Here is a 27,694-nt window from a genome sequence, read left to right as displayed (position 1 = left end):
TTCCTTAGACCCAGACCACGACGTATCCGCTTGTTTAGCCTGTGCCTCCTTCAACCGACGGACTCTCAGACGTCGGTCGGAGTTTGCAGAAGAGTTTTTTGGACCCGCTTTTGCATATAAAATGCCGTCGGAGACTCCGACTACACATTTAGCCAAAAAACACAAGGAAAAGGACCAACACTCGCGGCCCGCGGTTTCGGCTGAAACCACGGTTAGGCCTACTGCGAGTGTCTCGGTTTCGGCCGAAACCGAGTCCTCGGTTCTTACTTCTACTGAAATCATACCTCAGACAACCGAGGCCAGAGAGGCCCCGGCTGAGTCGGCTACAGAAATCCCTACCGAAGAAGCAAACGCACAAGATTTGTCCGACACCATTCCATTGGACATTTCTACTCCTGCACGTGGGGCAGCTAGGCTCCCTGCTTCTATGTCTATTAAGGCTTTCTCCAGGGCTAAAGCAGCTAAAATTTCAAAAGCTTTACCTACAAAATCTACTTCTCAGAGACCTTCCTCAAGTGCCCAGATTCTCAGCCTTGCTGAGGACCTTATATCTCTGATTAGGGGTTCCCAACCTCACCCAGACAGGGCCTCCCAACCTCCACCTGACAAAAGGCCTAGGACTGAACCCCCTGAACCTCTCTCCTCTGATTACTCATCGGATGGATCCGATTTATCAGACCATCAGGAAGGGCCATATTCACCTTATGAGGATTCAGATGCAGAAGACTCTATTCCTTCTGCCTCCCCTCCAGAAGAATTTTCCTTTGGGGAGACTTTGTACTCAATGAGGGAACACTTTCAATGGCAGGGTCAGGATTTCTCTGATTCTAGAAAAAGACTAAGGACCTTTTTACACTTGCCACAGCATAGGCCCTTAGCCATTCCACCTGTGCTAACTGTAGTTGATGATGCATATAATGATGTTAGTTCTGCCCCTGATTCTCTTCCCCCGGCCCCTGCCAAACCTGACAGATATTACAGGGTCCCGGATTCTCACTTCCACTTGTATAAGGCCTATGCTGCAGACCCAGAAACTATTTCTCAGGGCCCAAAAGGTGTTGCAGCTGCCACTGCCAAAAAACCCCTACCCTCTGAAAGAGAGTCAAGAGCATTAGAGAGATGGGGAAAAAAGGTTTATACATCTGCTACTCTTTCTGCCAGAGCATTAAACTGTCAATTCCATATGATACAGTACCAGGAATATTTGTTAGATCAGCTGAATAAAAAGCTTTCTTCACCTGAACCTTTAGACCGTAAGTCCCTTCAGGATTTGGTACACAACTCTCAGCAGGTCAGTAACCATTTCTTAAAATGTGGCTATGATGCACTGGAGGCTTCATTTAGATCAGCTATGACTGGCGCAGTAATTTGAAGGCATGCCTGGCTAAAAGAGCAATCCTTACCAGACCATGTCAAGGCTAAACTCCTAGATGCTCCAATGGAGAAACAAAGTTTATTTGGCTCCCCTGCACAGGAGATTCTAAAGAAAGTGGAAGAAAAAGCAAAATCTGTGCAAACAGTAAAGGATTTTCTGCAGGTCCAACCTCCGAGGTTCAGCAGAAACTGGCCTTCAAAGAATTGGTCCTTTCCAGACACCTCCAGAGCACAGAGGGGCAGGAATAGATGCCCAAGAGGCAGAGGTCAATCAAAGGGTGCCTACAGGGGTCGTCAGTGGCAACCTGCCAACCAGAGGAGTACTGCCACAACTGTGACTACAACCACTTCCACAGGTCAGACACAATGACTTGACTCTGATTCCACCTACCAGGGAACAACTGGAAGCACCCTTGGGCGGAAAGTTGGCTCTATTCTCAAAAAACTGGCATTGCATTACAAAAGACAAATGGGCATTGCAAACAATAGACAAAGGATACAGGTTTCACTTCCACACTTTACCAAGAAGGAACGGAATGCCAAACCTACCACCAAACCAGAAGCCAGAGGCTTTAAGACAAATCAACAATTTACTTCAGATGAAAGCAATAGAAAGGGTACCATCTATGGAACAAGGCCAAGGATTTTACTCCAGACTATTCCTTGTACCAAGAAAAGAAACCCAATGGAGGCCTATTCTCGACTTGTCCACACTAAACACATATCTCATTGTGCCAAAATTCAAGATGCTGACCCTACAGCAACTTCTTCCCATGTTGGGCAAGGAGTCTTGGCTGGTGACTCTAGATCTCAAGGAGGCATACCTGCACGTCCCTATATGACCAGATTGCAGAAGACACCTCAGATTTCTTGCAGGATCAGAGCATTATCAATTCTCAGCATTGCCCTTTGGCTTATCTACTGCGCCCAGAGTATTCACGAAATGCCTGGCATCAGTAATTGCACATTGCAGGCTTCAGGGAATTCAAATCTACCCATACCTGGACGACTGCCTAATACAAGCGGACAACAAGACAAAACTAATAAAGGATATGGCCTATGTCATACACCTGTTACAGGCCTTGGGACAGTTTAAAGAAAGAGTTTATGAGCATACATATGCTATACAGAACAACAAAATGGAAAACGCACTATGTAAACATATATCTTTGCACCCAGGGCATAGTTTTATATACTCAGCACTGGATCAAATTCAGACTAATATTAGAGGGGGGCCTTACAACTTGTTGTTAGAAGAACGTGAACTTATGTGGCAATGGCGTACTAATGCCTTTTGCCATCCAGGTTTAAACGACCATTGTAATATAGGCTGCCTACTCAAACTTAGGAGTCTGAATCGTAGCTAAATGATTCAAGTATTCATACTTTTTGTAGCTTAATATATATGATTTTTGATGTTTTACACATGTGATTTATTTTCACACATATTTTTCTATATATATAGCCCATTATAAGTTGTTACTATTACCTTTTTTCATTAAGGTTTCTACAGGTTAGCTGTAGACTAGGTTTACTTCTATGAATTTTTCATTTTAATATGTACATTACCCCCCCACCCCCCTCCCCCCCCTTTCTTTGAACTAGTTTTAGTGTGTTACAGTTTTAGATTTTATAATTACACTTTAGTATTGAATATATTATATATATATATTATATGATTAGGAACTACATCTTTGTTTTGAAACAGACTTGTTCTGAAGCACCTTTGTTTCAAACTATATTGAATATACATTCTGGTTTTGTACTGCATTCTTATCACAAAATTTTTGGTAATATATTTAGTAACTTAGTAGTTGATAGGGTTTTAATTAGAATGAGACATGATTTAACATTGCAGTATGTTATAGTACTAGAAAAACGTAGATGAAATGTTAAGCATTAAATATTAAATATTGAATATATATTCTTTATTTAGTATATTATTTAATTATTTATACATGCTTATTTACATTTTTGTGAGAAGTATAAATATAAACATTCTTACTCTATGTATTATACATTTGTTCGCTGCTGTTAGTTGTGGAAGTAGAAATGTTTTGGTGTTTTTTAACTTGGCGGGTTTTTAATTGAATAATTGTTAGTTAATTGATTTTCTTAATGAAACATATTTGTGACGTGAGAGTATAAAAACGTTAATGGAATTTAGTTTGCTTGTCTGAGGAAGTTGCTCAAACTTGAGCGACGAAAAGCGCTTCACCTGTATTTATTAAACTCGAGTCTTGTCTTCAAGCGGTGCGTTGGACCTGTTTCTTTGATTTCCTTAGTTTGTTTCTGGATTACTGAGTTTGACAGGCCTTGGGATACACAGTCAACATCCAGAAGTCAAGACTAGTACCATCCCAAAGGATAACATTTTTGGGTGTGGATCTGGACACAACAACTCAGATGGCTTTTCTCACAAAAGAAAAACAAAAGCAACTCCCAGTCTACTTCATGGCTTTGACAAAACAAACTCAGCTTACTGCAAGGAAAGTCCTGCAGGCCCTGGGTTACATGACATCCTGCATAATCTTGATCCCACATGCCAGGCTGCATATGAGGAAATTACAATGGTACCTAAGGAATGTATGGTCTCAACACAGACACAGTCTAGAAACCATGATCCCAATCATTCCATGCCTGAAAAAGGAATTCCTGTGGTGGGCTCAAGCCTGCCAGTCCAACAGAGGGTTGCCTTTCAACAAACCACAACCAAGGCAGACCATCACCACGGACGCCTCAGACCTAGGATGGGGAGCACACATGGAAGACAAGTGTATCCAAGGCCTATGGTCTCAAGAACAGCTGAATTTGCACATAAACCTAAAGGAGATGCTGGCAGTGAAGCATGCAATCGAGGCATTCAAATCATTCCTCCAGCAAGGACATCTGTTGATAAGGACAGACAATACCACAGTCATGTGGTACATAAACAAACAGGGAGGCACGCATTTCTACCCTCTATGCCGGATGGCAATGGATCTGTGGAACCTAAGCCTGAATCTCAACATCCAACTGCAGGCCAAATTTGTACCAGGAAGAGAGAATTCACTAGCAGACAGCTTAAGCAGAACTACCACGGATGCTCACGAATGGATGCTGCATCCAGACATCTTCAAAATCATAACAGACAAATGGGGAATGCCAGAGATAGACCTGTTCGCCTCCCCTCTCAACCACCAACTGAAGAAATTCTGCTCAAGAGTATACCACCCACAAGCCTGGAGGGTGGACTCCCTCTCTTTCAGCTGGAATGCCTTAACAGTGTATGCTTTTCCACCTCTCCAATTGATGTACAAAGTTCTACTGAAGATCAGGGAGGAACAGCCAAAGGTGATACTAATAGCTCCAGACTGGCCAAGGCAGCATTGGTATCCACTACTGAGAAGCATGTCTCGGACGAACTCATGGCCTCTACCCCTATGGCCTCTACTTCTAACGCAGAACAACTTCAAAACCCTGCATCCAAACTTGAAAACACTGCAGCTGACTGCCTGGAAAATTGCTTAAAACAAAACCAAACTGTCTTATCTCAGAGGGTCAAGGACATTATCCTGGAGGCTCGCAGACCCTCCACAAGGAAGACATACTCAGCTAAATGGAAGAGATTCCTCATTTGGAGCGCATCAAAGGGTACAAATATCACACTGGCAAACCTAGCACACATCCTAGAATACTTAGCAGAGCTATTCCACAATGGCCTGTCCTATTGTTCCATTAAGATTCATGCTTCAGCAATTTCAGCAGAGTACAACATGGATCCACCTATCTTCTCTCACCCTCTCCTCAGACAATTTTTAAGAGGGATCAAAAATGTAAAACCTCCAAGGAAACCTCCTCTGCCTGCATGGTATCTCAATTTTGTGCTGGAAAAATTAACACTACCTCCCTTTGAACCAGCAGCATCAGCAGACTTACAGTTCTTATCTTGGAAAACTGCCTTCCTTCTAGCAATCACTTCAGCAAGAAGAGTATCCGAGTTACAGGCATTAATGGCAGTGCAGCCCTTCCTTATCTTTCACCAGGATAGAGTGTCTCTGAGAACCAATCCTACTTTCATGCCAAAGGTGGTATCCAGGGTATCCTTGAACCAAGCTATTCATTTGTCTACGTTCTTCCCTAACCCACAGAACAGGGGGGAAAAACTATTGCACACCTTGGATGTACACAGACAACTACGCTACTATCTGGACAGAACTAAAACCAGCAGAAAAACTGACCAACTTTTGGTAGCATATGCAACTGGAGTCCAAGGAAAAGCAATTTCCAAACAGACAATTTCAAAATGGATAGGAAATTGCATTCGTTTCTGCTACTCTTTTCATGGCAAGACAACTCCTGAAAATATCAGGCCTCACTCCACAAGAGCCACAGCCACCACTACAGCTTTCCTACGAGGGGTGGCTGCCAAGGACATTTTAGAAGCTGCTACTTGGAGCTCCGTGCATACATTTGCCAAGCATTACAATCTACCTTTATACTCCAGATCCCGAGCAGGTTTTGCAACTGCAGTTCTACAGGGGATCTTAACTACACCATCCTTATCTTAGTACCTCCTCCCCCAGTTTAGCTATGGTATTCTACCCATATGTTATGACTGCAGATGCATCCTTGAAGGACATAGTACAGTTTTGTACCTACCATAAATGTAGATGTCCGAAAGGTATGCATCTGCAGTCAGGATTACCCACCCTCCTTCCCCTCTGTGGTATTCCTAGGGTGCTTACCCCTCTTTCAGCTAGCTGGGGGAATCTATTATGGTGTATTTGTTTGTACATATATATATATATATATATATATATATATATATATATCTGTATATATTGTTTGCTACTGTTTGGAATTTTTCAACATTTATCCAAATTTAGCCTTCTTAGAGGGCACCTGGCATCTGGGACAAGAAACACTGAGGAAAATGGCGTTGGCTGATGCCTTTATACCCCAGAAGCTCTGACGTCGGGGAAAGTGCAACATCAGCTGAGGCCAGACCCAGACTTTGGAATCCGGCCGACCGAAAGGCTGCCTGAGGCAGGACAGCCCATATGTTATGACTGCAGATGCATACCTATCGGACATCTACATTTATGGTAGGTACAAAACTGTACTTTTTGGAAGACATGTTACAAAATATCAAGATAAGATCACTTGCAGTGATTGGGGGCCCCCAGCGACCGCAGGGTTTGCTGGTGTCTAAAGCTGGCTATGACAATATGCAAAACTATTGACGATCATAACTGATTATAGATTATGATTTGATCAGCACATCCAAGATGCAATTTAAATAATCAACTGCAAACTGAGTTCTTTATAAAAAGTTAAATGTTTTCATTCGTGACCATTGCTCAGACCTATCAATTCCCTAGTCTCCTGTGTGCCTCATCAGTTTTCACTAACGTATAGTTGTCTCAGACAATTTGGAGCAATTTTCTAGTAAAACTATAGAGCTTGCAATTAACCACTTTAACTGAACACCCTGCTACAAGCTATTTTTGCTAAACTGGTCCACACCCCACAGAAACCTGTGCTCACTAAACCAACACGTAGCACTCACTCAAAAATCTAAAAATCATAATGGTGACTGTCTCTATATATACAGATGGCATTGCTAAGCCTGGAACTGATTTCCAAAAGATATCAGACATTTGTCTTATCTACAATTTAAAATCCATTTTGAAGATACACTTTTCTCCAGAATGGTCCTGCACATCTAACTACCCCCTTGTAAAGGCACTTTCTTATTCCATGTCATATTCTGCCTGTACTTGAAAATCTTCATGAAATCTTACAAATGAATACAACTGCCTGTACTAACCACATTACTAAGTCCTATTTTTCATGCCGTCACATCAATTAAGTATCACAAACTCCTCATACTTTTACGTAAATAATCTCCGGATTACAGGTTACAAGAGAATTTTTACTGTAATAAAATATGCATATGCCTCATTTGCTGTCTTTGTGCTAAAACTACAATGTGACTATAAACATACACTGAATATTTCTGAATATTCTATTGTGCATGTGTTTAATATGCTGCATATACCATATTTTATATTATATTTTATATATATATATATATAATTACTCCATAGAGTACTTAGCATGGAGATTACCTGTTAAGTTATGTAGTCTTGGGTGTACATTTTATGGCTAGCTCATGCAAATGAACGTAATGTAGAACTTTTCTCCCTGCACCTCTGTTGAAAATGGGTGTCACGCACTCTGACTATTCCAAGAAGCCATGGCAAATAAATTATCTTTTTTTTCCCCTAGGTCAAACCTTATGGGTACCAAGTTCACAGTTTTCAACAATGGTGCCAGTCCTGACAAAGCAACTTCTGACTGGTCAAATGTCCGCCAAGAGCTGGCTGCAATTGTTTATGTAAGTATCTTTTCATCATAAACTTAAAGATCAGACTGAGAAGAACCCTAGCCACTGCAGTATGTGACTTTCATGTACTTCTAATCTAAGAAAAGTAGTGCTGGGGCCCTGTGCCCAATCATCCACCCCCCCCCCCATTTTTAGACATGGGGTTGGTGTACCACATCAGTTGTGACCATAATCTACAGCCACTACTCACATATCCATGTGACTAGCCCTGCCAAGGAGTAGGATCACACACACACACACACACACACACACACACACACACACACACACACACACACACACACACATATACACACACACATTCTGTTAAAATATGGAACTTAAAAAGACATCTAGATGTGTAGTAACATAGTCCCAACTACTGTTATACTTAACATTCATTCATCCCCTTAGTGTGCACTGAGTGATAAACCAAACCATGAAAAGCAGGCATATGTTTGAATGATAACACACACTTTGAACTGCATTAGCTTTCTCATAAAATGTGCAATATTGTCCTGGAAGGGAGGTAAAATTCTAGGTAGTCAGTAAAGCTTGATGTACATGTAGTCTTATGATATGTTTCATCTTTGGGATGTTGTTAAACCTTTACTACAGAAAGTGAACAGATAAGGCACACCTCATCACCCATTACGGCATCTTCTTCATAATAACTGTGCACCACTATGAACTGCTGTCTGTGCATAATGATGGCTGTAAAGGCAGTGATTAGAATCTGCAAGACGATAGCAGTCATATAGAGAGAGTGGTGAAAAGTTCTGTAGACATTACTGCTGAGGGTGACTAAAATACATAATATGTCAAACTGGGTAGTGGGCCTGGACTGTTGAAGAGAGGATTTCAGAAATTTTCTTGCCAGAAATTACTGGCATCCTTTGCTCTGCTGTCTTATTGTGATCCCACTGCCACCTGAGCCAGTAGGGATGAAATCTAAGACATATATCCCCCTCTCAGCGCGCACACACACACACACACACACACACACACACACACACACACACACACACACACACACACACACACACACTTTAAAAATTCACATTGTAAGTCTTCCTTTTTCAGTTCTGACCAGGATCAGTACATTGCCTTGGTTAACACATTCAGGTAAGTTACATAAATTAATAAATGCCCTAACCCTTCCCTGCTACTGGCCTTCATACTTTATCATTGTGTGGTCGGCTAATGGCTGGCAAAAGACTGGATTTCAGCAACTCTTATCTGGAGCTATTTTTTTATTTTCTGGGCTTTGTGATACCTTGTTTGACAATTCTACAGGTAGTTCCTGTCATATCCAGCCTCTGGTACCAGCCCTCCTCTTGCATCTAGTGACTGCTGCAGTTTAACTAAGAAGGTTGAGCCTGTTAGGTGTTCCAGCTTCATTATGTAGTCCTAGGTTTTGTATTCTGTTTCCGTTTTCATCCCCTTCTCTTTAAGTCAGTTGAACAGATATTGGGTCAGCCATAAAAGGAGGCACCTGTGCATGGCACACTGCCCTGGTTGCCAAGTTAATAAAGTAGATTAAAATTTTGCCTCCTTCATTGCTGAATGTTACTGGTAGTTCCCTGGGATCTCTTCCCGGTAGGGGATTTAATTCTCTGAGGAATGTATAATCACTAGATTTCTGGCATAATCCAGAGGAAGCAGAAGGGCAGTGCACATTATATCCATTTTACAACGGTTCTAGGTTGAAAGTAATAATTTCAATCAGTCAGGGAATCTTGCATATTTTCCTTGCGTTTTTTTTTTTGTATTCTTGCAATGGTGTGGTTCCACTGTATCCAAGAGTATAGCAAAACATACAATGCATTCCCATGTTGGACACCAGAGGGCGACAAACATTACCTAATGTGTGTACCTGTCTTTCTTGCACTACTGCTGTACACATGGCATGAACCATAATTCTGAATGTCCTATTTCACCTCATATTTTTGCTCTGTCTCTAGTAAATAATGTTTGATTTCCTGGCTAATTAGTTAGTGAATACAGCCAATCATTAGAATTTCATACTTGTTTAAAAAATGCATGTTGTTGAAAAACCTGTTCTAATAAATTTTAAGTAAATTTTTGAGTAGTATTTGAAAATTGTCCCTGAATTTGTTCTCCCATTATTTCAGGCTTTGTTCTGAAATAAGTTGAGAAGTATGGCATGACCAGTGCATAACAATATTTAAATCACAATTTTCTTTCTACATGCAGGAGACAAATGTTTTGGGATTTAAAGGACCCCGCAAAATGACTGTGATTATTCCTGGAATGAACTCAGACAGTGAGAGAGTGCCCATCAGACCTCGAAGTGTAAGTACCATGGATGAAAGTTCAGGAGTTTGCATCTGTTTTTAAGCTTATCCACGTTTTTAAACACTGATATTCAACTTTGAAAGGAAACAGTTTTCTATTTCAGCCATTTTCCTTGCTAATATTAATTCTTGTTTTACAGTACCAGAAGGTATTTTGTTAAGGAATGCATTTTCAAACTTAAGACTGAGTTGTTTGATCACAAGAAAACTAAGCCTTGTCTTTGACAAATTAACCTAATATTTGTTTGGTAGAAAGGTTAAATATAACTTAGAACACGTTTGTGTTTTGATGTATTTTAATTCTAGTCAAAGTAACTTTCATTAGAGCCCATTCCATCAACACAACACTTTGACTTCTGAGCAAAAAACACCCCTCATCCTTAAATATACTAACTCTGAAATTGTACTAGTGCAAATTGTAAAAATGTTCAGTACACTTCTCCCATTCTCACAATCTCAGGTGCAATTCCAGTACACCTAAGCTAGATAAAATAACATAATTAAACACCTTAAAACAGTATTTTCTTTCATAACAATAAAAAACAAAACAGAAGCACAAATATCCGTATAACTCAATGGAACAAGTCGACCAATTTCTTTTTTAACTAAATAAGGCATTGCCAAACAGAGTAAGTCAGTTAAAAAGTGCAGTTAGACTTTTAATTTGGATAGAAATGCTACAATTTGGAATCTCCTAAACATTTAACAACCATTTATGGATGGACAAAGCCCATTCAGGGGAACAAGCAGGTACATGCTGTTTTATATAGAGCAGTATGCCCAGCTCCTTCCTCATCAAATGCACAAAGACACAAGGACACACAGACATGCACACCGTGTTCTTCCACATCTGCTGCATGCAGGTCATCAGCCCATTCATTTCCCGTCACTGTGGTGAGGGCCTGCCACACGGACCATTATTCAGGCTGTCGTCATGGGTGGTTCGAAGTTTTCTTTAATGACCATGCTCGATGTGTGAGGGAAGGGAATGTGCCACGAGCTGACAGTGCTTGTTGTCCCTCACTTTCTCAAAGGACATTGTCAGCAAACAGCCTTGCCATCTCAGCAGCGAAATCAAACCCACCAGTGTACTTACCAAATGCCCACATCTTAACCCATCCCCCTGAACTTCACTTCTACATACATACAAGTATTTCAAGCACAGGTATGTATGCCGTTCTAGCTTGCCAATATACCAAAAACAGCTGTTCCAATAATAAGTATCCAGGCTGTTCTTAAAATATCTAAACCAGTACTTGCTTTAATGTAATTTCGCAGTCTGTTCTATGCATCAGCTACTCTGTCAGAGAACCAATTAGTCCACTTCTCATTCCTATAGAATCTTCTACATAGGTTATCTGACGATTCTCTAGTACTTTTTGTTAACCCCAAACATTTCCAGAGGTAGTTGTCACTAAATGCCCTATATACCTGAATAAGACTTCCTCTTAGATAGTTCATAGTTCATAGTTTAGTACTAAGCTAGCTGCCCTTGCGAGCCATTTTAAGCTTAGCCAATTATCCCTTGTGAGACTCAAACCCTGCACCTTGTGTTTGTAAGGCAAACACTTTAGCCATTAAGCCACCATCCCAACCCCATTTAAGCCACCCTCCCAACCCCATTATCTATAAGAGACACTGTACAAGTTCAGATATGTTAGTCTTTCATAATAACTTTTAAATTTTCACATCTATGGGTGCCCTTGGTATATTTCCACTGTACTCTTTCCAGTTTACTCATGCTTATTTTCGTGAAAGGTTTCCATATGGTTATTCTGTACTCAAGTTTTAGTCTAACATAACTAACAAACAATGACTTCATCATTTCTGATTTCCTAGACTTTGTAAATATTTTTACAATAATCTATAGTTCTATAATTATCATTAACCAGTTGGTTGTTATGATTAGAAAAAACTCAAAGCTGGATGAATCCATATACCCAGGTCATTATAAGAATTTACAGTTTCAATCACTGTGTGCTGTATTAAATATTCACTTTTCAGAGTATACCTCCCAAATCTCATATGCTTAGTTTTTGATGTATTTATCAGCATATTATTCTCCTGTGCCCAAATGGTCAATTTAATCAAGTTATTTTGCAGACACTCCTTATCTGTACCACATGTAATCAGTTTACACAATTTCAGGTTATCTGCATGTAGACATGAGCTCAAGATAAATATAGATATACAACAAATATACAACTAAGACAAACTACATAAAGCAATAGTAACAGAGAGTACTGGGTCACGTAAGAGGCTTGGGAAGTCATTGTTAAGAAGAAACCAAGAACTGTTTTCATCGCTGTGTAAAGCTTGGTATTAAATACCATAGTTCAGGTTATGACACAACAGAATAAATTTGCAAAGATAAACACGTGAGCACCCAGGATACAATTTAAATCGAATATACTGTCCACAATTTAAGAAATGGCTAGATTGGCCTAAACTCTGGATTGATGTGTGTATTGTTTTTAGAAATAATTCCAGGGAGATGCTGTTCAGAAGTGAAGACACTATACAAGTTCAAATATGTTAGTCTTTCATAATAACTTAAATGTTCACATCCATGGGTGCCCTTGGTATATTTCTTCTTTCCAGTTTACTCATGCTTGTTTTCTTGTAAGGTTTCCATATTGTAATTTCATGTAATCACTTTATCCAATTTCATGTCTTCTGCATACAGACTATAGAACACCTCAGATGAAAAAGATAGATCTGAAAGATACAATCTAAACAAGTATAGACCTAGGACAGAGCATTCTAGGACACCCCGACTGTAACCAAGGATTTCACCTGTCTAGTTGCTGTCTGATACTTGTCATGTCCTATTTGTAAGCCATGCAGCTGCCCATTTTATCAAGAGTACATCAATGCCTAGTTATTGTAATTTATTGATCAGTGTTTTGTGTATGACCCTGTCAAATGCTGAAGTAAAATCTATATAAATTGAATCACACTGCAATTTTTCATTCATAGCTGTTTTTATATTGTTATAGAACATCATGTTACAGGTGGTAATAGATCTGTTTTCAACATATGCATGCTGCTATATAGTTTCAAGTCCCAACTCATCTAATTCTGACAATAACTTATCAAATATTACTTTCTCCATTATTTTTCACAACATGAAAGTAGACTTAAGGGTCTGTATGACTCTGGGTTTGTCCTACTCCCCTTTCCCTTAAAGACAGGTTTAATAAGCGCATGTCTCCAATCTTGAGGAATCTCTCCTATTTATACAGCCTAGTAAATAGTAGATATAATGGTACTGTAAGTTCTTTTTGAAGTGTTCTCTGGTCATTATTACTAATTCCATCTCCACCCTCTGCTTTGTGTGGATCCAGATGTTCTTCATCTCACATTGCTGCAGTCCTTACTTATGGGTAGTCCGCTGTCCTCGGTCGGCCCGAATACCAAAGTATTAGGCTGACGTCGGTCATGGGCGTCTAGATCTGACATCAGAGCGTCAGGGTATAAAGGCGCATGATCAACGTCATATCCTCAGTCTTTTTTGCCGCATGGTCCGATGCAGAAGCAGCATTGCAAGTGCCGTTCGGCGTTCTGAAATTTTTCGTTTTCGGAGTTTCAGACCGATACCAAGTTGGGCTAAGTACCCCGTTGGGGAATATTTTTGTTTTTTCTTGCCTCAGTTACTTACCGGATGTCAGAAAAAGTGAATAATTGTATTTCTTGTGGGAAACAGATACCACATAGGGATTACCACTCGCTTTGTATTCCTTGTTTGGGACCGGAGCACGACGTAGTCGGGTGTCGGTTTTGTGCTAGGTTTAATAAGCGCACTATAAAACGGAGGTTAGATTGCGCTAGGTTAGTCTTTGGCAAGAGGTGTAATTATAATATGCCGTCGGATGTTCCGGCGCCTGCTTCTACTAAGAAGCGCAAAGACAAATCTTTAAAGCCTAGGCAGGATGATTCGTCCATTTCGGACGCTGGACCTTTAGAAGCTACAGCTGAACAGGTGGATCAGGCTGAAGTTTCTGTTGAGTCCCAGGGGGAAACTTTGATTTTACAAGATGTGGCCTCTCAGGAGGCAGGTCAGGCTGAAGGGGCCTCTCAGGTTACTATTCTCCCTTCTATGCCTAAGGTGGTTAGGCCTTCTGCTACTGTTTCTAAGGCTCCTTCTAAGGGCAGGTCTGTTTTGCCTTCCTCTGGTGTCAGTTCTGGTTCTTCAGGGTCTGTGCCTAAAAAGCACATGCTTAAAATGGCAGAGGATTTGATTACTTTAATTAGAGGTTCTATGCCCCCTCCTGATAAGAGGCCCAGGATGGAGCCAGAGTTGGAAAGTTTGGAGCAGGCCTCAGATGATTCAGAGTCTTCTGCTGAAGACATTCAAGATTTCCTCCTTATTCTGATTCTGATGCAGAGGATTCCACTCCTTCTGCTTCTCCTCCAGAGGATTTTTCATTTTCAGAAACTCTGCATTCCATGAGGGAGCATTTTAAGTGGGAGGAACAGGATTACTCTGATTCACGGAAGAGGCTTGGGGAGTTCTTGTTTTTACCACAGACCGGACAGGTATTACAGGGTGCCTGAGGCTCATAAATATCTGTATAAGAGTCCTAGGGCGGACCCAGAAACTATTAGTCAGGGGCCTAAGGGTGGTAGAGCCTCTGTTGTTAAGAATCCGGTTCCTCTGGATAAGGAAGCTAGAGCTTTGGATAGATGGGGTAAGAAGGTGTATACCTCTTCTACTTTAGCAATGAGAGCTTTGAACTGCCAGTTTCATATGTTGAAGTATCAGAATTTCCTCCTTTCTCAGCTAAGATCTAAAGTGGATGCTTTGGCAGAGGGCATAGAGTGTAAAGAATTGCAGGATTTAGTGCATGTTTCTGAACAGGTGGGTAAGCACTCTTTGCAATGTGGTTTTGATGCTTTACAGGCTTCTTCTAGGGTGGCTGCCACTAGTTCAGTTATTTGTAGGCACGCCTGGCTTAAGGATCAGAATTTGTCTGAGCATGTTAAGTCTGGAATTCTGGATGCCCCTTTACAGTCTGAAGTTTTGTTTGGTCCTCCTGTGGAGTCAGTCTTAAAGAAAATGGAAGACAAGGCTAAGTCTATGCAGACTGTTAAAGATTTTTTGCAGGTACAACCTCCAAAGTTTAGTAGAAATTGGCCTACTAAGGGGTGGACGTACCCTACTTCTGATTCTCAGTCTAGGGGTAGATCTAGGCTTGGTAGGGGCAGAGCTCAGAGTACCTTCAGGCCGAGACAATGGAGTTCGCCTGTTCAATCTGCTGGTGAGGGCAGGGGCCAGTCCTTTCGTAAACAGGCCCAATGACCTGCATTTTCAGCTGCCAGATTTTTCTTGCCGGGCAGCTCCTTTGGGAGGAAAGTTGGCTCTTTTCAAGCAAAATTGGCATTTAGTCACCCAGGACAAATGGGTATTGGACATTATAAACCGAGGTTACAAGTTCTATTTCCACACCATGCCTCCTTTCAAAGGCATGCCAGACGTCCCTCCTCGGCAAAGGATAGAGGCTCACAGACAAATTTCTTTACTTCTTCAAATAGGAGCTATACAGCCAGTTCCTCTGTCAGAAGTGGGCCTAGGATTTTATTCTCGCCTGTTTCTAGTTCCAAAGAAAGGGAACACGTGGAGACCAATTTTGGATTTATCTATCCTCAACACTTACCTGGACATTCCAAAGTTCAAGATGCTGACTTTACAACAACTTTTACCTCTGTTGGGAAAAGATCACTGGATGGTTACTCTGGATCTCAAAGAGGCTTACCTTCATGTTCCTATCAGGCCCAGTTGCAGGAGGTACCTGCGTTTTCGGGTTGGAAATTTACATTATCAGTTCTCTGCATTGCCCTTTGGCTTATCTACTGCCCAGAGTGTTCACAAAGGTTCTGGCTCCAGTGATAGCATTTTTCAGACTAGGAGGAATACAGATTTATCCTTATTTGGACGACTACCTGATTATTGCACAAGAAAAGGACGAACTTCTTCATCATCTACAGTATGTGATGGCAGTGTTAAGATGCCTAGGGTATTCTGTGAACGAAACAAAGTCCAGTCTAGTACCCTCTCAGGACATGTGCTTTCTGGGTGTGAGACTGAATACAGCTTCCCAGATGGCCTTTTTGACCCCGGACAAACAAAGAAGCCTTTCTCTTTATTTCCAGCAAATGTCTCTACGGTCCAGGCTGACTGCAAGGACAGTCCTTCAAGCCTTGGGGTTCATGGCATCTTGTATTCTGGTGCTTCCCAATGCCAAATTGCATATGAGGAAGCTTCAATGGTATCTCAAAAATGTGTGGACACAGCACTGCCAAGATCTAGACACTGTCATTCAGATAATACCTTGCATTCAGAAGGAGTTTTTGTGGTGGGCTCAGGAATGTCACCTAAACAAGGGACTCTCTGTGACCCGGCCAGAGGCGAGTCAGATTCTAACGACAGATGCCTCGGACAAGGCTTGGGGAGCACACCTCAATGGAAAATGGGTGCAAAACACGTGGCCTGTCAAACTCCAACATTTGCATATCAACTTGAAGGAAATGTTAGCAGTCCAGTTTGCATTGATGGCTTTCAAAGATTTACTTCACCCAGGGCAGGTGTTGATTCAAACAGACAACACTACTGTCATGTGGTACATCAACAAGCAGGGGGGAACCCATTCTTACCCTCTTTGCAGGCAAGCGATGATTCTGTGGGAAACTGCTCTCAATCTACACCTCAATCTTCAGGCAAGGTTTCTACCAGGAGCACAGAACTACTTAGCAGATGTATTGAGCAGACAAATAGTGGATCCTCACGAGTGGAAATTGGATCCTCATGTATTTCAACAGTTGACAGTGTTATGGGGAACTCCAGACATAGATCTGTTCGCTTCTCCACTAAATTACCAGTTGCCAAAGTTTTGCACAAAAATGTTTCATCACACAGCTTGGAAGGTGGACGCTCTATCATTCAGTTGGAACAATATGCCTTTCCACCTCTGCCTCTTCTTCCCAAGGTACTTTTGAAGGCCAGACAAGACAAGACAACCATGATTTTGGTAGCACCGGATTGGCCTCGACAACACTGGTACCCACTACTGAGGAGTTTAGTACGAGAACCTCCATGGCCTCTGCCTTTGATTCCGCACCTTTTGTCACAAGAGGACAGTCACTTCCTCAATGTCAAGATTCAGTCTCTGCATCTAACAGCCTGGCATATTCTGTTTTAGACTCTGGAAGGTCTCAGCTTCCACAACAAGTTTTGAATGTTATTTTGGAGGCCAGGAGGCCTAGTACCAGGAAAGTTTACGCGGATAAATGGAGGAGATTTTTTATTTGGAGCAAAGGAAAGGACCTTGATGTCTCCAAACCTGATTTAAGTGTTGCTCTTCAATATCTTACTGAGCTATTGGACAAGGGTTTGTCTTTCTCCTCAATAAAGGTTCATGCTGCAGCCATTTCTGCTCACTATGATTGTGACCCTCCTTTATTCTCTCATCCTTGGTTTAAGCAATTTCTTAGAGGGGCAAAGAATATAAGACCCCCACGTAGAGCTCCTACTCCTGCTTGGGATCTCAATTTTGTGTTGGAAAAACTTACTCTACAACCTTTTGAGCCTGCAGCTACTGCCGAGTTAAAGTATTTGTCATGGAAAACTGCTTTTTTGTTGGCCATTACCTCTGCAAGAAGGGTTTCTGAATTACAGGCCCTCATGGCAGTGGAACCTTTCCTGATTTTTCATAAGGATAGGGTATCTTTACGTACTAATCCTTCCTTTATGCCTAAAGTGGTTTCTAGTGTGGCCTTAAATCAAACTATTCATTTGCCTACTTTTTATGCAAACCCCCAAAATAAAGGGGAGAAACTTTTGCATACTTTGGATATTCACAGGCAGTTGCGTTTTTATTTGAGCAGAACCAAGGAGTTCAGACAGTCTCAGCAATTGTTTGTTTCTTTTGCTTTGGGTTCACAGGGTATTCCCATCATGGTAAGGAGATTCCTGCTGGAATCAGGCCTCATTCCACTAGGGCTACTGCTACTTCTACGGCCTTTCTAAGGGGGGTAGCTACAAAAGACATTTTGGAGGCAGCTTCTTGGAGTTCAGTGCATACCTTTTCTAAACATTACTACCTTCCTCTTTATTCTAAGTCTAGGGCTGGATTTGCCACTGCAATTTTACAGGGCATTTTAGCGGCCCCTAATGCTTTATGATTTTTACCATCCTCCCTTTCCCGTTGCTTTGGGATTCTACCCATAAGTAAGGACTGCAGCAATGTGAGATGAAGAACATAGTACAGTTTTGTACCTACCATAAATGTAGATGTTCGAAGATCCACATTGCTGCAGTCCAATTTACCCTCCCTCCTTCTCCACTGTAGTTTGACTTGGTGCTATGCTTTAGGTGATGATTGTTGTTGGGCATGTTTTTGGGGAGGTATTCTGTTTTTGGCTGTGGCCTTTCTGGTTTGGCCTTCTGACATCTGGGGCAAGAAAAGACTGAGGATATGACGTCGATCATGCGCCTTTATACCCTGACGCTCAGATGTCAGATCTAGGCGCCCATGACCGACGTCAGCCTAATACTTTGGTATTCGGGCCGACCGAGGACAGCGGACTACCCATAAGTAAGGACTGCAGCAATGTGGATCTTCGAACATCTACATTTATGGTAGGTACAAAACTGTACTTTTCCATATATTTTGCAATACAATCTAATTTGATTTCAGTATCTGAGGTTACGTGGTTGTCACTAGGGCAACTTATTACCCCCTTTTTGGAGCCAAACTGTTTTGTATAAGATTGTGTAAATATATCTATAATCTGTTGTGCCTGAGAATAAATTTTGGAATCTACACAGAGTTTATCAGTCTGTATGTCTTTACTCCTTCCACATCTTATGCAACTATAAAATGGTTTCCTATTATGCTCAATATCTGTACACTGGCGGATTTAAGCCTTGATGCAGGGGCGCCTCCCCCCCCCCAACTTGTTTTTTGTTTTTAAGCAGACCTACAGCTTGGCAAAAAATGTCCGTTTCAATTGAAATCAGAAAATGAAAAAGGAGGTTACTGTACTGGATAAATGCCTGGTCTTCACCTCAAAACTTCTGAATAAAAATATAAAAGAACAAAGTGACCACAGCTGCAGGATAATCCAAAAAAGATAGTTTAATCCAAGTATATCGAAGTTATAGCCAAGTAAGCGCTTTCACGATCTACAACAACTGATCGCATCATCAGAGTATGCACTCAAAGTGACATTGCATATTTAAGCAATCATCAATTAGTAAAACAACAATTAGTATATTAGTCAATTAGAAATAAGTAATATGGGGGCAGAGCCTGAATGGCTAACTGGTAGCAGCATTTTATTAGAGCTTCACAAAGCTAGTTCAAATAACAGGAAAATAATTAATTTCATCGAACACAAATATCCAACTATATTGATAAACTTATGAACTAATAGTGTACTAACTTTGAAAGCTTTTTGTCAATATTTTCCTGTCAAATTAATCTGGAGACTATTATAGTCACTTGGAAATGAGTAACTCAAAGAACTCACACTCTGAAACAGCCTTGAAGAAGGAAATCCAGTTGATGCCCTCTGTACTGCAGGAGCTGTCATTGAAAATGGATAATTTTAAGGACAACCTTGAAAATCTAAAAGAGAACTGCCAAAAACAAACAGATGTCTTTAAAGAATTATTACAGCAGCAACAAACAAAAATAATGGACATTGAAACATCTCTCTCCGATATAGATGGAAGGCTGAAGGAAGAAGAGAACCAAAGTTGAGTTTCTCTTACAACAAAATAACTGGTTAATCAACAAGATGATTTAGAAAACAGGGAAAGGCACACAAATATTAGCATATTTGGTCTTCCGGAGAAAGCTGAGGGTGAGGACATTATTTTATTTTTAAATTCCTGGTTGCTGGAATTCTTAGACCTAAAAGAAGGACTGTCAAATGGCATAGAAAGGGCTCATTGAGCCATAGGAAAACCTGTAACATCATCTTATAATACTTCTCCTAGATCCACTGTAGTAAAGTTTTTATCATACCTTGATAAAGAACTTATACTAAAGTCAGCATGGAGGAAAAGTCCTTTAAAGTATAAGCAACACCAAATAAGATGCGATAATGACTATTCAACCAGAGTGCTAGGTTTAAGGAAGAAAGCATGGCCATTTGTAAAATTCCTGAAACAAAACAAAATCAAAGCTCATCTTGCATACCCTGCAAAAATCAAGATTCTTCATTCAAATGAAATGAGAACCTTCGACAACATAGATGAGGCATCTTCTTTTATCAAGAACAATAATATAATTACAATTCCAGAAGAAATGGACTGGTCAACATCTAACTCACTGAAAAGATCCCAAGAAGAGAAAAAAATCCTGGACTGATGTAAATAAGAAGAAACAAAGAACTGAAATAAAAAATGTAACAAGTTTAAATACTCTCAAAGATTCTACTAAAAAGTGAAATATATACTAAAGGAAACTGAAACCAAAACGTATGCACATTTACTTTTTTTAGGTGTCTCAATATGCATAATATTTATAATTCTTCTGTTTTTCTTTTTAATACAGTGATGCTTCAACTTTACTTACTACAGGATGAGGCTGCTTGTGTCAAGTGGTTAGCACAACGAAACTCATATCAAATTTAAATGTGTACTATTGTAGGGATTGTTTCTTTCAAAAGCTCATTTTAATTACTTAATTGATTGCCTTGATGGGATAGAATTGAGAACGGGCGGTGGGGAGATGAAGGAGAAGAGCAGGGAATGATCTGGTTGTCTCCGTTAAATACTGACATGCAGCTCATATACATAGTTTGTAACCATCAGGTTTCATGTGGATACAAGATATCAAGCAATAAGCAGTAGGTATTGGTAAAAAAATATAAATATAGTGGTTATATAACTGATCGGTGTTGAACACTTCATTGTTACAGTTTAAAAGCATGATCTCTCTTTTTTTTTTCTTTACACGAACTGTCTGACGAGGATATGAATAAATAACGGCTGTTTACAAGAAGCCACGAGCTCATTTCACAGTCAGATACACTTGCGAACACATGAATACCGTCCTTGTAATCATTCAACACCACAGTAACACTATAAGCTTGCACTGACGCTTTACAAGGATACAATGATGTAAAAGGGAGAGAAAGAGGACAGAATACAGTATAGTCTTACTAGGAAGAGAGTAAGGAAAAGAACAGTACGAACACATTCAGCTTTATCGGACTACAACAACTACAAAATGCAATGTGAAAAAAGCCCACTATACTACTACACAAACTAAATCACTAAATTAGAAATATAAATAAGAACAGTTACTTTTACAGAGTGGTGAGTGGCAGGGATTCAGTGTATAAACTGTTAAGATACCAAGAGTTTTCACGTCAATACAGCTGTATACTTCCTGTTAGTCTTAAAGTGACAAGCACCCTCTAATATAGTCCTGATAACACACTGATTATTAATGTTCAAAATATTCAGGAAATGGTTAGGAAAATGTTTTGAATTTTATGTACAGAATTTATTTTATCTTCCAAAAGCTTCTGATTTCAAAGTTATATTTGCACCTTCTTGACTGTAGCTGTAGTACTGCTTATAAAAAACCCTGTGACAGATTTCAGCAGTGTTTTAATTAAAAATATTTACATGCCTGTGTGTGTATGTGGGGGGGGGGGTTGTGGGTGCATGTGTGTCCTTGTTAAAAAAATAGTACAGGACAGATGACTGACCATTAACAGATTTTTTTTTTAGTGTATGAGGTATTTGCTAATTCCAAAATAAATGATAATTCTGTAAGATGCCACCCTTCTAGCATGTGCTTGCATGAAATAGTTGGTTGACTAGCACAATGTATAATTAGATGTTAAAGACCAAACGCATTCCAGTTCTAACTGTTGTTTACTGGACAGGGATATCCTGTAATGTAATAGGCAGCAGTGTGTCATACATACCAGTTAATGCTTGCTAGCCAATTTGTTTCTGTAATGCATATACATTTTTTGGCACAAGTATTTAAAATATATACATCAAAGTTCTATAGTGTGTATCGGGCTGTTCTACCACCTTATTATCTCATTATGACTTTCAGTACACCTGGCATAGCACATTCAAAGGATATATGGTTAATCAGTTGAGTGAATTTAAACATCAAATTCCGGCAAATTTAAAATACTGATGGACAGTTAATCTGTAAAATGCAGTGACATGATATTTTACAACTGACAACAGATATTATTTTAATTGTCCACAGCAATGACATATAAAAGTAGGTGACATTATGTACAGTTAGTGACAGGCATAACAGCAGTCTGCTGCCAATCATAAACATGCTGAAAATCTCTCTTAGATTGATGTTCAACTCTTTAATAGATTGTATTTCAAAAGGAGAATTGACTTGTATATTGTAAAGCTCTTGGACAGACTCAGAATATTTAGTTGGTATAAATATGAAGTACTTTATAATAAGACAAGGCTAAACAAGAGGAAGAAATAAGTCTACACAGTTCAGGAAAACACTGTATACTAACTCTGTAAGAATTAGAGAGTAACATAGTCAAGCGACTTATTCTACAAATCTCAAACATGGAAATACGAGTCTGTATGTGTCAATCTACAAATATGTGTATAAGCACAGAAATGAGCACAAAATAGTGACAATACACAAATATTTTTATCATCTACATGGCTAGATGTGACAGTGTGCACATGTGCAAATACAGACATATCAGTTTTAATTGATTCGAGTTATGATTATATCTTTTATTTGGAAACTTAATTTACTTTTTGTCATGCATAGAAACTCATTTACTGCACCATAGCTAAGCTGCACAACAAAGGAAATACTACAATGTACTTCAGTGGGCATTCTGAGTAGGATATTTTGTAAATCAGTAAGCTTATTCTAAATAAAAATATAGTAGGTTTAATAGTTATTGTTGACAGAAAGTTAAAACTGTTACATTTGAATGAATAAACGAGATGGGTCTTATATAAAAAGTTTATAAAATGTTTCTTTAACCTGTAGTACAATTTGTGTATTAAACTTATGGATTATATGAAAAGACAAAAGAATATTAAAAACTGTAAGACTCTAATATGCATTATAAACTAGGGTTCGAAGTATATAACCAAACAGTCAAAGAATACTAAAACTGTAAGACTCTAATATGCATTATAAACTAGGGTTTGAAGTATATAACCAAACAGTCAAAGAATACTAAAACTGTAAGACTCTAATATGCATTATAAACTAGGGTTTGAAGTATATAACCAAACAGTCAAAGAATACTAAAACTGTAAGACTCTAATATGCATTATAAACTAGGGTTTGAAGTATATAACCAAACAGTCAAAGAATACTAAAAACTGTAAGACTCTAATATGCATTATAAACTAGGGTTTGAAGTATATAACCAAACAGTCAAAGAATACTAAAACTGTAAGATTCTAATATGCATTATAAACTAGGGTTCGAAGTATATAACCAAACAGTCAAAGAATACTAAAACTGTAAGACTCTAATATGCATTATAAACTAGGGTTCGAAGTATATAACCAAACAGTCAAAGAATACTAAAACTGTAAGATTCTAATATGCATTATAAACTAGGATTTGAAGTATATAACCAAACAGTCAAAGAATACTAAAACTGTAAGACTCTAATATGCATTATAAACTAGGATTTGAAGTATATAACCAAACAGTCAAAGAATACTAAAACTGTAAGACTCTAATATGCATTATAAACTAGGATTTGAAGTATATAACCAAACAGTCAAAGAATACTAAAACTGTAAGACTCTAATATGCATTATAAACTAGGGTTCGAAGTATATAACCAAACAGTCAAAGAATACTAAAACTGTAAGATTCTAATATGCATTATAAACTAGGATTTGAAGTATATAACCAAACAGTCAAAGAATACTAAAACTGTAAGACTCTAATATGCATTATAAACTAGGGTTCGAAGTATATAACCAAACAGTCAAAGAATACTAAAACTGTAAGATTCTAATATGCATTATAAACTAGGGTTCGAAGTATATAACCAAACAGTCAAAGAATACTAAAACTGTAAGATTCTAATATGCATTATAAACTAGGGTTCGAAGTATATAACCAAACAGTCAAAGAATACTAAAACTGTAAGACTCTAATATGCATTATAAACTAGGATTTGAAGTATATAACCAAACAGTCAAAGAATACTAAAACTGTAAGACTCTAATATGCATTATAAACTAGGGTTCGAAGTATATAACCAAACAGTCAAAGAATACTAAAACTGTAAGATTCTAATATGCATTATAAACTAGGATTTGAAGTATATAACCAAACAGTCAAAGAATACTAAAACTGTAAGACTCTAATATGCATTATAAACTAGGGTTCGAAGTATATAACCAAACAGTCAAAGAATACTAAAACTGTAAGATTCTAATATGCATTATAAACTAGGGTTCGAAGTATATAACCAAACAGTCAAAGAATACTAAAACTGTAAGATTCTAATATGCATTATAAACTAGGGTTCGAAGTATATAACCAAACAGTCAAAGAATACTAAAACTGTAAGACTCTAATATGCATTATAAACTAGGATTTGAAGTATATAACCAAACAGTCAAAGAATACTAAAACTGTAAGACTCTAATATGCATTATAAACTAGGGTTCGAAGTATATAACCAAACAGTCAAAGAATACTAAAACTGTAAGATTCTAATATGCATTATAAACTAGGGTTCGAAGTATATAACCAAACAGTCAAAGAATACTAAAACTGTAAGACTCTAATATGCATTATAAACTAGGATTTGAAGTATATAACCAAACAGTCAAAGAATACTAAAACTGTAAGACTCTAATATGCATTATAAACTAGGGTTCGAAGTATATAACCAAACAGTCAAAGAATACTAAAACTGTAAGACTCTAATATGCATTATAAACTAGGATTTGAAGTATATAACCAAACAGTCAAAGAATACTAAAACTGTAAGACTCTAATATGCATTATAAACTAGGGTTCGAAGTATATAACCAAACAGTCAAAGAATACTAAAACTGTAAGACTCTAATATGCATTATAAACTAGGGTTCGAAGTATATAACCAAACAGTCAAAGAATACTAAAACTGTAAGACTCTAATATGCATTATAAACTAGGATTTGAAGTATATAACCAAACAGTCAAAGAATACTAAAACTGTAAGACTCTAATATGCATTATAAACTAGGGTTCGAAGTATATAACCAAACAGTCAAAGAATACTAAAACTGTAAGATTCTAATATGCATTATAAACTAGGGTTCGAAGTATATAACCAAACAGTCAAAGAATACTAAAACTGTAAGATTCTAATATGCATTATAAACTAGGGTTCGAAGTATATAACCAAACAGTCAAAGAATACTAAAAACTGTAAGACTCTAATATGCATTATAAACTAGGATTTGAAGTATATAACCAAACAGTCAAAGAATACTAAAACTGTAAGACTCTAATATGCATTATAAACTAGGGTTCGAAGTATATAACCAAACAGTCAAAGAATACTAAAACTGTAAGATTCTAATATGCATTATAAACTAGGGTTCGAAGTATATAACCAAACAGTCAAAGAATACTAAAAACTGTAAGATTCTAATATGCATTATAAACTAGGGTTCGAAGTATATAACCAAACAGTCAAAGAATACTAAAACTGTAAGATTCTAATATGCATTATAAACTAGGGTTCGAAGTATATAACCAAACAGTCAAAGAATACTAAAACTGTAAGATTCTAATATGCATTATAAACTAGGGTTCGAAGTATATAACCAAACAGTCAAAGAATACTAAAACTGTAAGATTCTAATATGCATTATAAACTAGGGTTTGAAGTATATAACCAGTCAAAGAATACTAAAACTGTAAGATTCTAATATGCATTATAAACTAGGGTTCGAAGTATATAACCAAACAGTCAAAGAATACTAAAACTGTAAGATTCTAATATGCATTATAAACTAGGGTTTGAAGTATATAACCAAACAGTCAAAGAATACTAAAAACTGTAAGACTCTAATATGCATTATAAACTAGGGTTTGAAGTATATAACCAAACAGTCAAAGAATACTAAAACTGTAAGACTCTAATATGCATTATAAACTAGGATTTGAAGTATATAACCAAACAGTCAAAGAATACTAAAACTGTAAGACTCTAATATGCATTATAAACTAGGATTTGAAGTATATAACCAAACAGTCAAAGAATACTAAAACTGTAAGACTCTAATATGCATTATAAACTAGGGTTCGAAGTATATAACCAAACAGTCAAAGAATACTAAAACTGTAAGATTCTAATATGCATTATAAACTAGGGTTCGAAGTATATAACCAAACAGTCAAAGAATACTAAAAACTGTAAGATTCTAATATGCATTATAAACTAGGGTTCGAAGTATATAACCAAACAGTCAAAGAATACTAAAACTGTAAGATTCTAATATGCATTATAAACTAGGGTTCGAAGTATATAACCAAACAGTCAAAGAATACTAAAACTGTAAGATTCTAATATGCATTATAAACTAGGGTTCGAAGTATATAACCAAACAGTCAAAGAATACTAAAACTGTAAGATTCTAATATGCATTATAAACTAGGGTTTGAAGTATATAACCAGTCAAAGAATACTAAAACTGTAAGATTCTAATATGCATTATAAACTAGGGTTCGAAGTATATAACCAAACAGTCAAAGAATACTAAAACTGTAAGATTCTAATATGCATTATAAACTAGGGTTTGAAGTATATAACCAAACAGTCAAAGAATACTAAAACTGTAAGACTCTAATATGCATTATAAACTAGGGTTCGAAGTATATAACCAAACAGTCAAAGAATACTAAAACTGTAAGATTCTAATATGCATTATAAACTAGGGTTTGAAGTATATAACCAAATAGTCAAAGAATACTAAAAATTGTAAGACTCCGAACCCTAGTTTATAATGCATATTGAGTCTTACAATTTTATATTCTTTATATACTTCGAACCCTAGTTTATAATGCATATTGAAGTATATAACCAAATAGTCAAAGAATACTAAAACTGTAAGACTCTAATATGCATTATAAATTAGGGTTTGAAGTATATAACCAAATAGTCAAAGAATACTAAAAATTGTAAGACTCCAATATGCATTATAAACTAGGGTTTGAAGTATATAACCAAACAGTCAAAGAATACTAAAAACTGTAAGACTCTAATATGCATTATAAACTAGGGTTCGAAGTATATAACCAAACAGTCAAAGAATACTAAAACTGTAAGATTCTAATATGCATTATAAACTAGGGTTTGAAGTATATAACCAAACAGTCAAAGAATACTAAAAACTGTAAGATTCTAATATGCATTATAAACTAGGGTTCGAAGTATATAACCAAACAGTCAAAGAATACTAAAACTGTAAGATTCTAATATGCATTATAAACTAGGGTTCGAAGTATATAACCAAACAGTCAAAGAATACTAAAACTGTAAGATTCTAATATGCATTATAAACTAGGGTTCGAAGTATATAACCAAACAGTCAAAGAATACTAAAACTGTAAGATTCTAATATGCATTA

General features: G+C 37.9%; 1 protein-coding gene across 1 annotated transcript in view; it reads left to right on the top strand.

Annotated features, from left to right (window-relative positions):
• Positions 1 to 27,694, top strand: part of TULP1 (TUB like protein 1) — a 691,363-nt gene that overhangs the window by 209,409 nt on the left and 454,260 nt on the right. Inside the window, exons 6-7 of the mRNA XM_044076146.1 lie at positions 7,648 to 7,756; positions 9,962 to 10,060. Coding sequence (XP_043932081.1) covers positions 7,648 to 7,756; positions 9,962 to 10,060 — 208 coding nt within the window. The remainder of the gene's footprint in view (positions 1 to 7,647; positions 7,757 to 9,961; positions 10,061 to 27,694) is intronic.

This window comes from Protopterus annectens, chromosome 7.part0 (genome assembly GCF_019279795.1).
Source record: "Protopterus annectens isolate FY-2018-M chromosome 7.part0, PAN1.0, whole genome shotgun sequence".
Taxonomy (NCBI): domain Eukaryota; kingdom Metazoa; phylum Chordata; order Ceratodontiformes; family Protopteridae; genus Protopterus; species Protopterus annectens.
The sequence above is the reverse complement of the archived record's forward strand: the minus strand, read 5'-3'. Positions and strand labels throughout refer to the sequence as shown.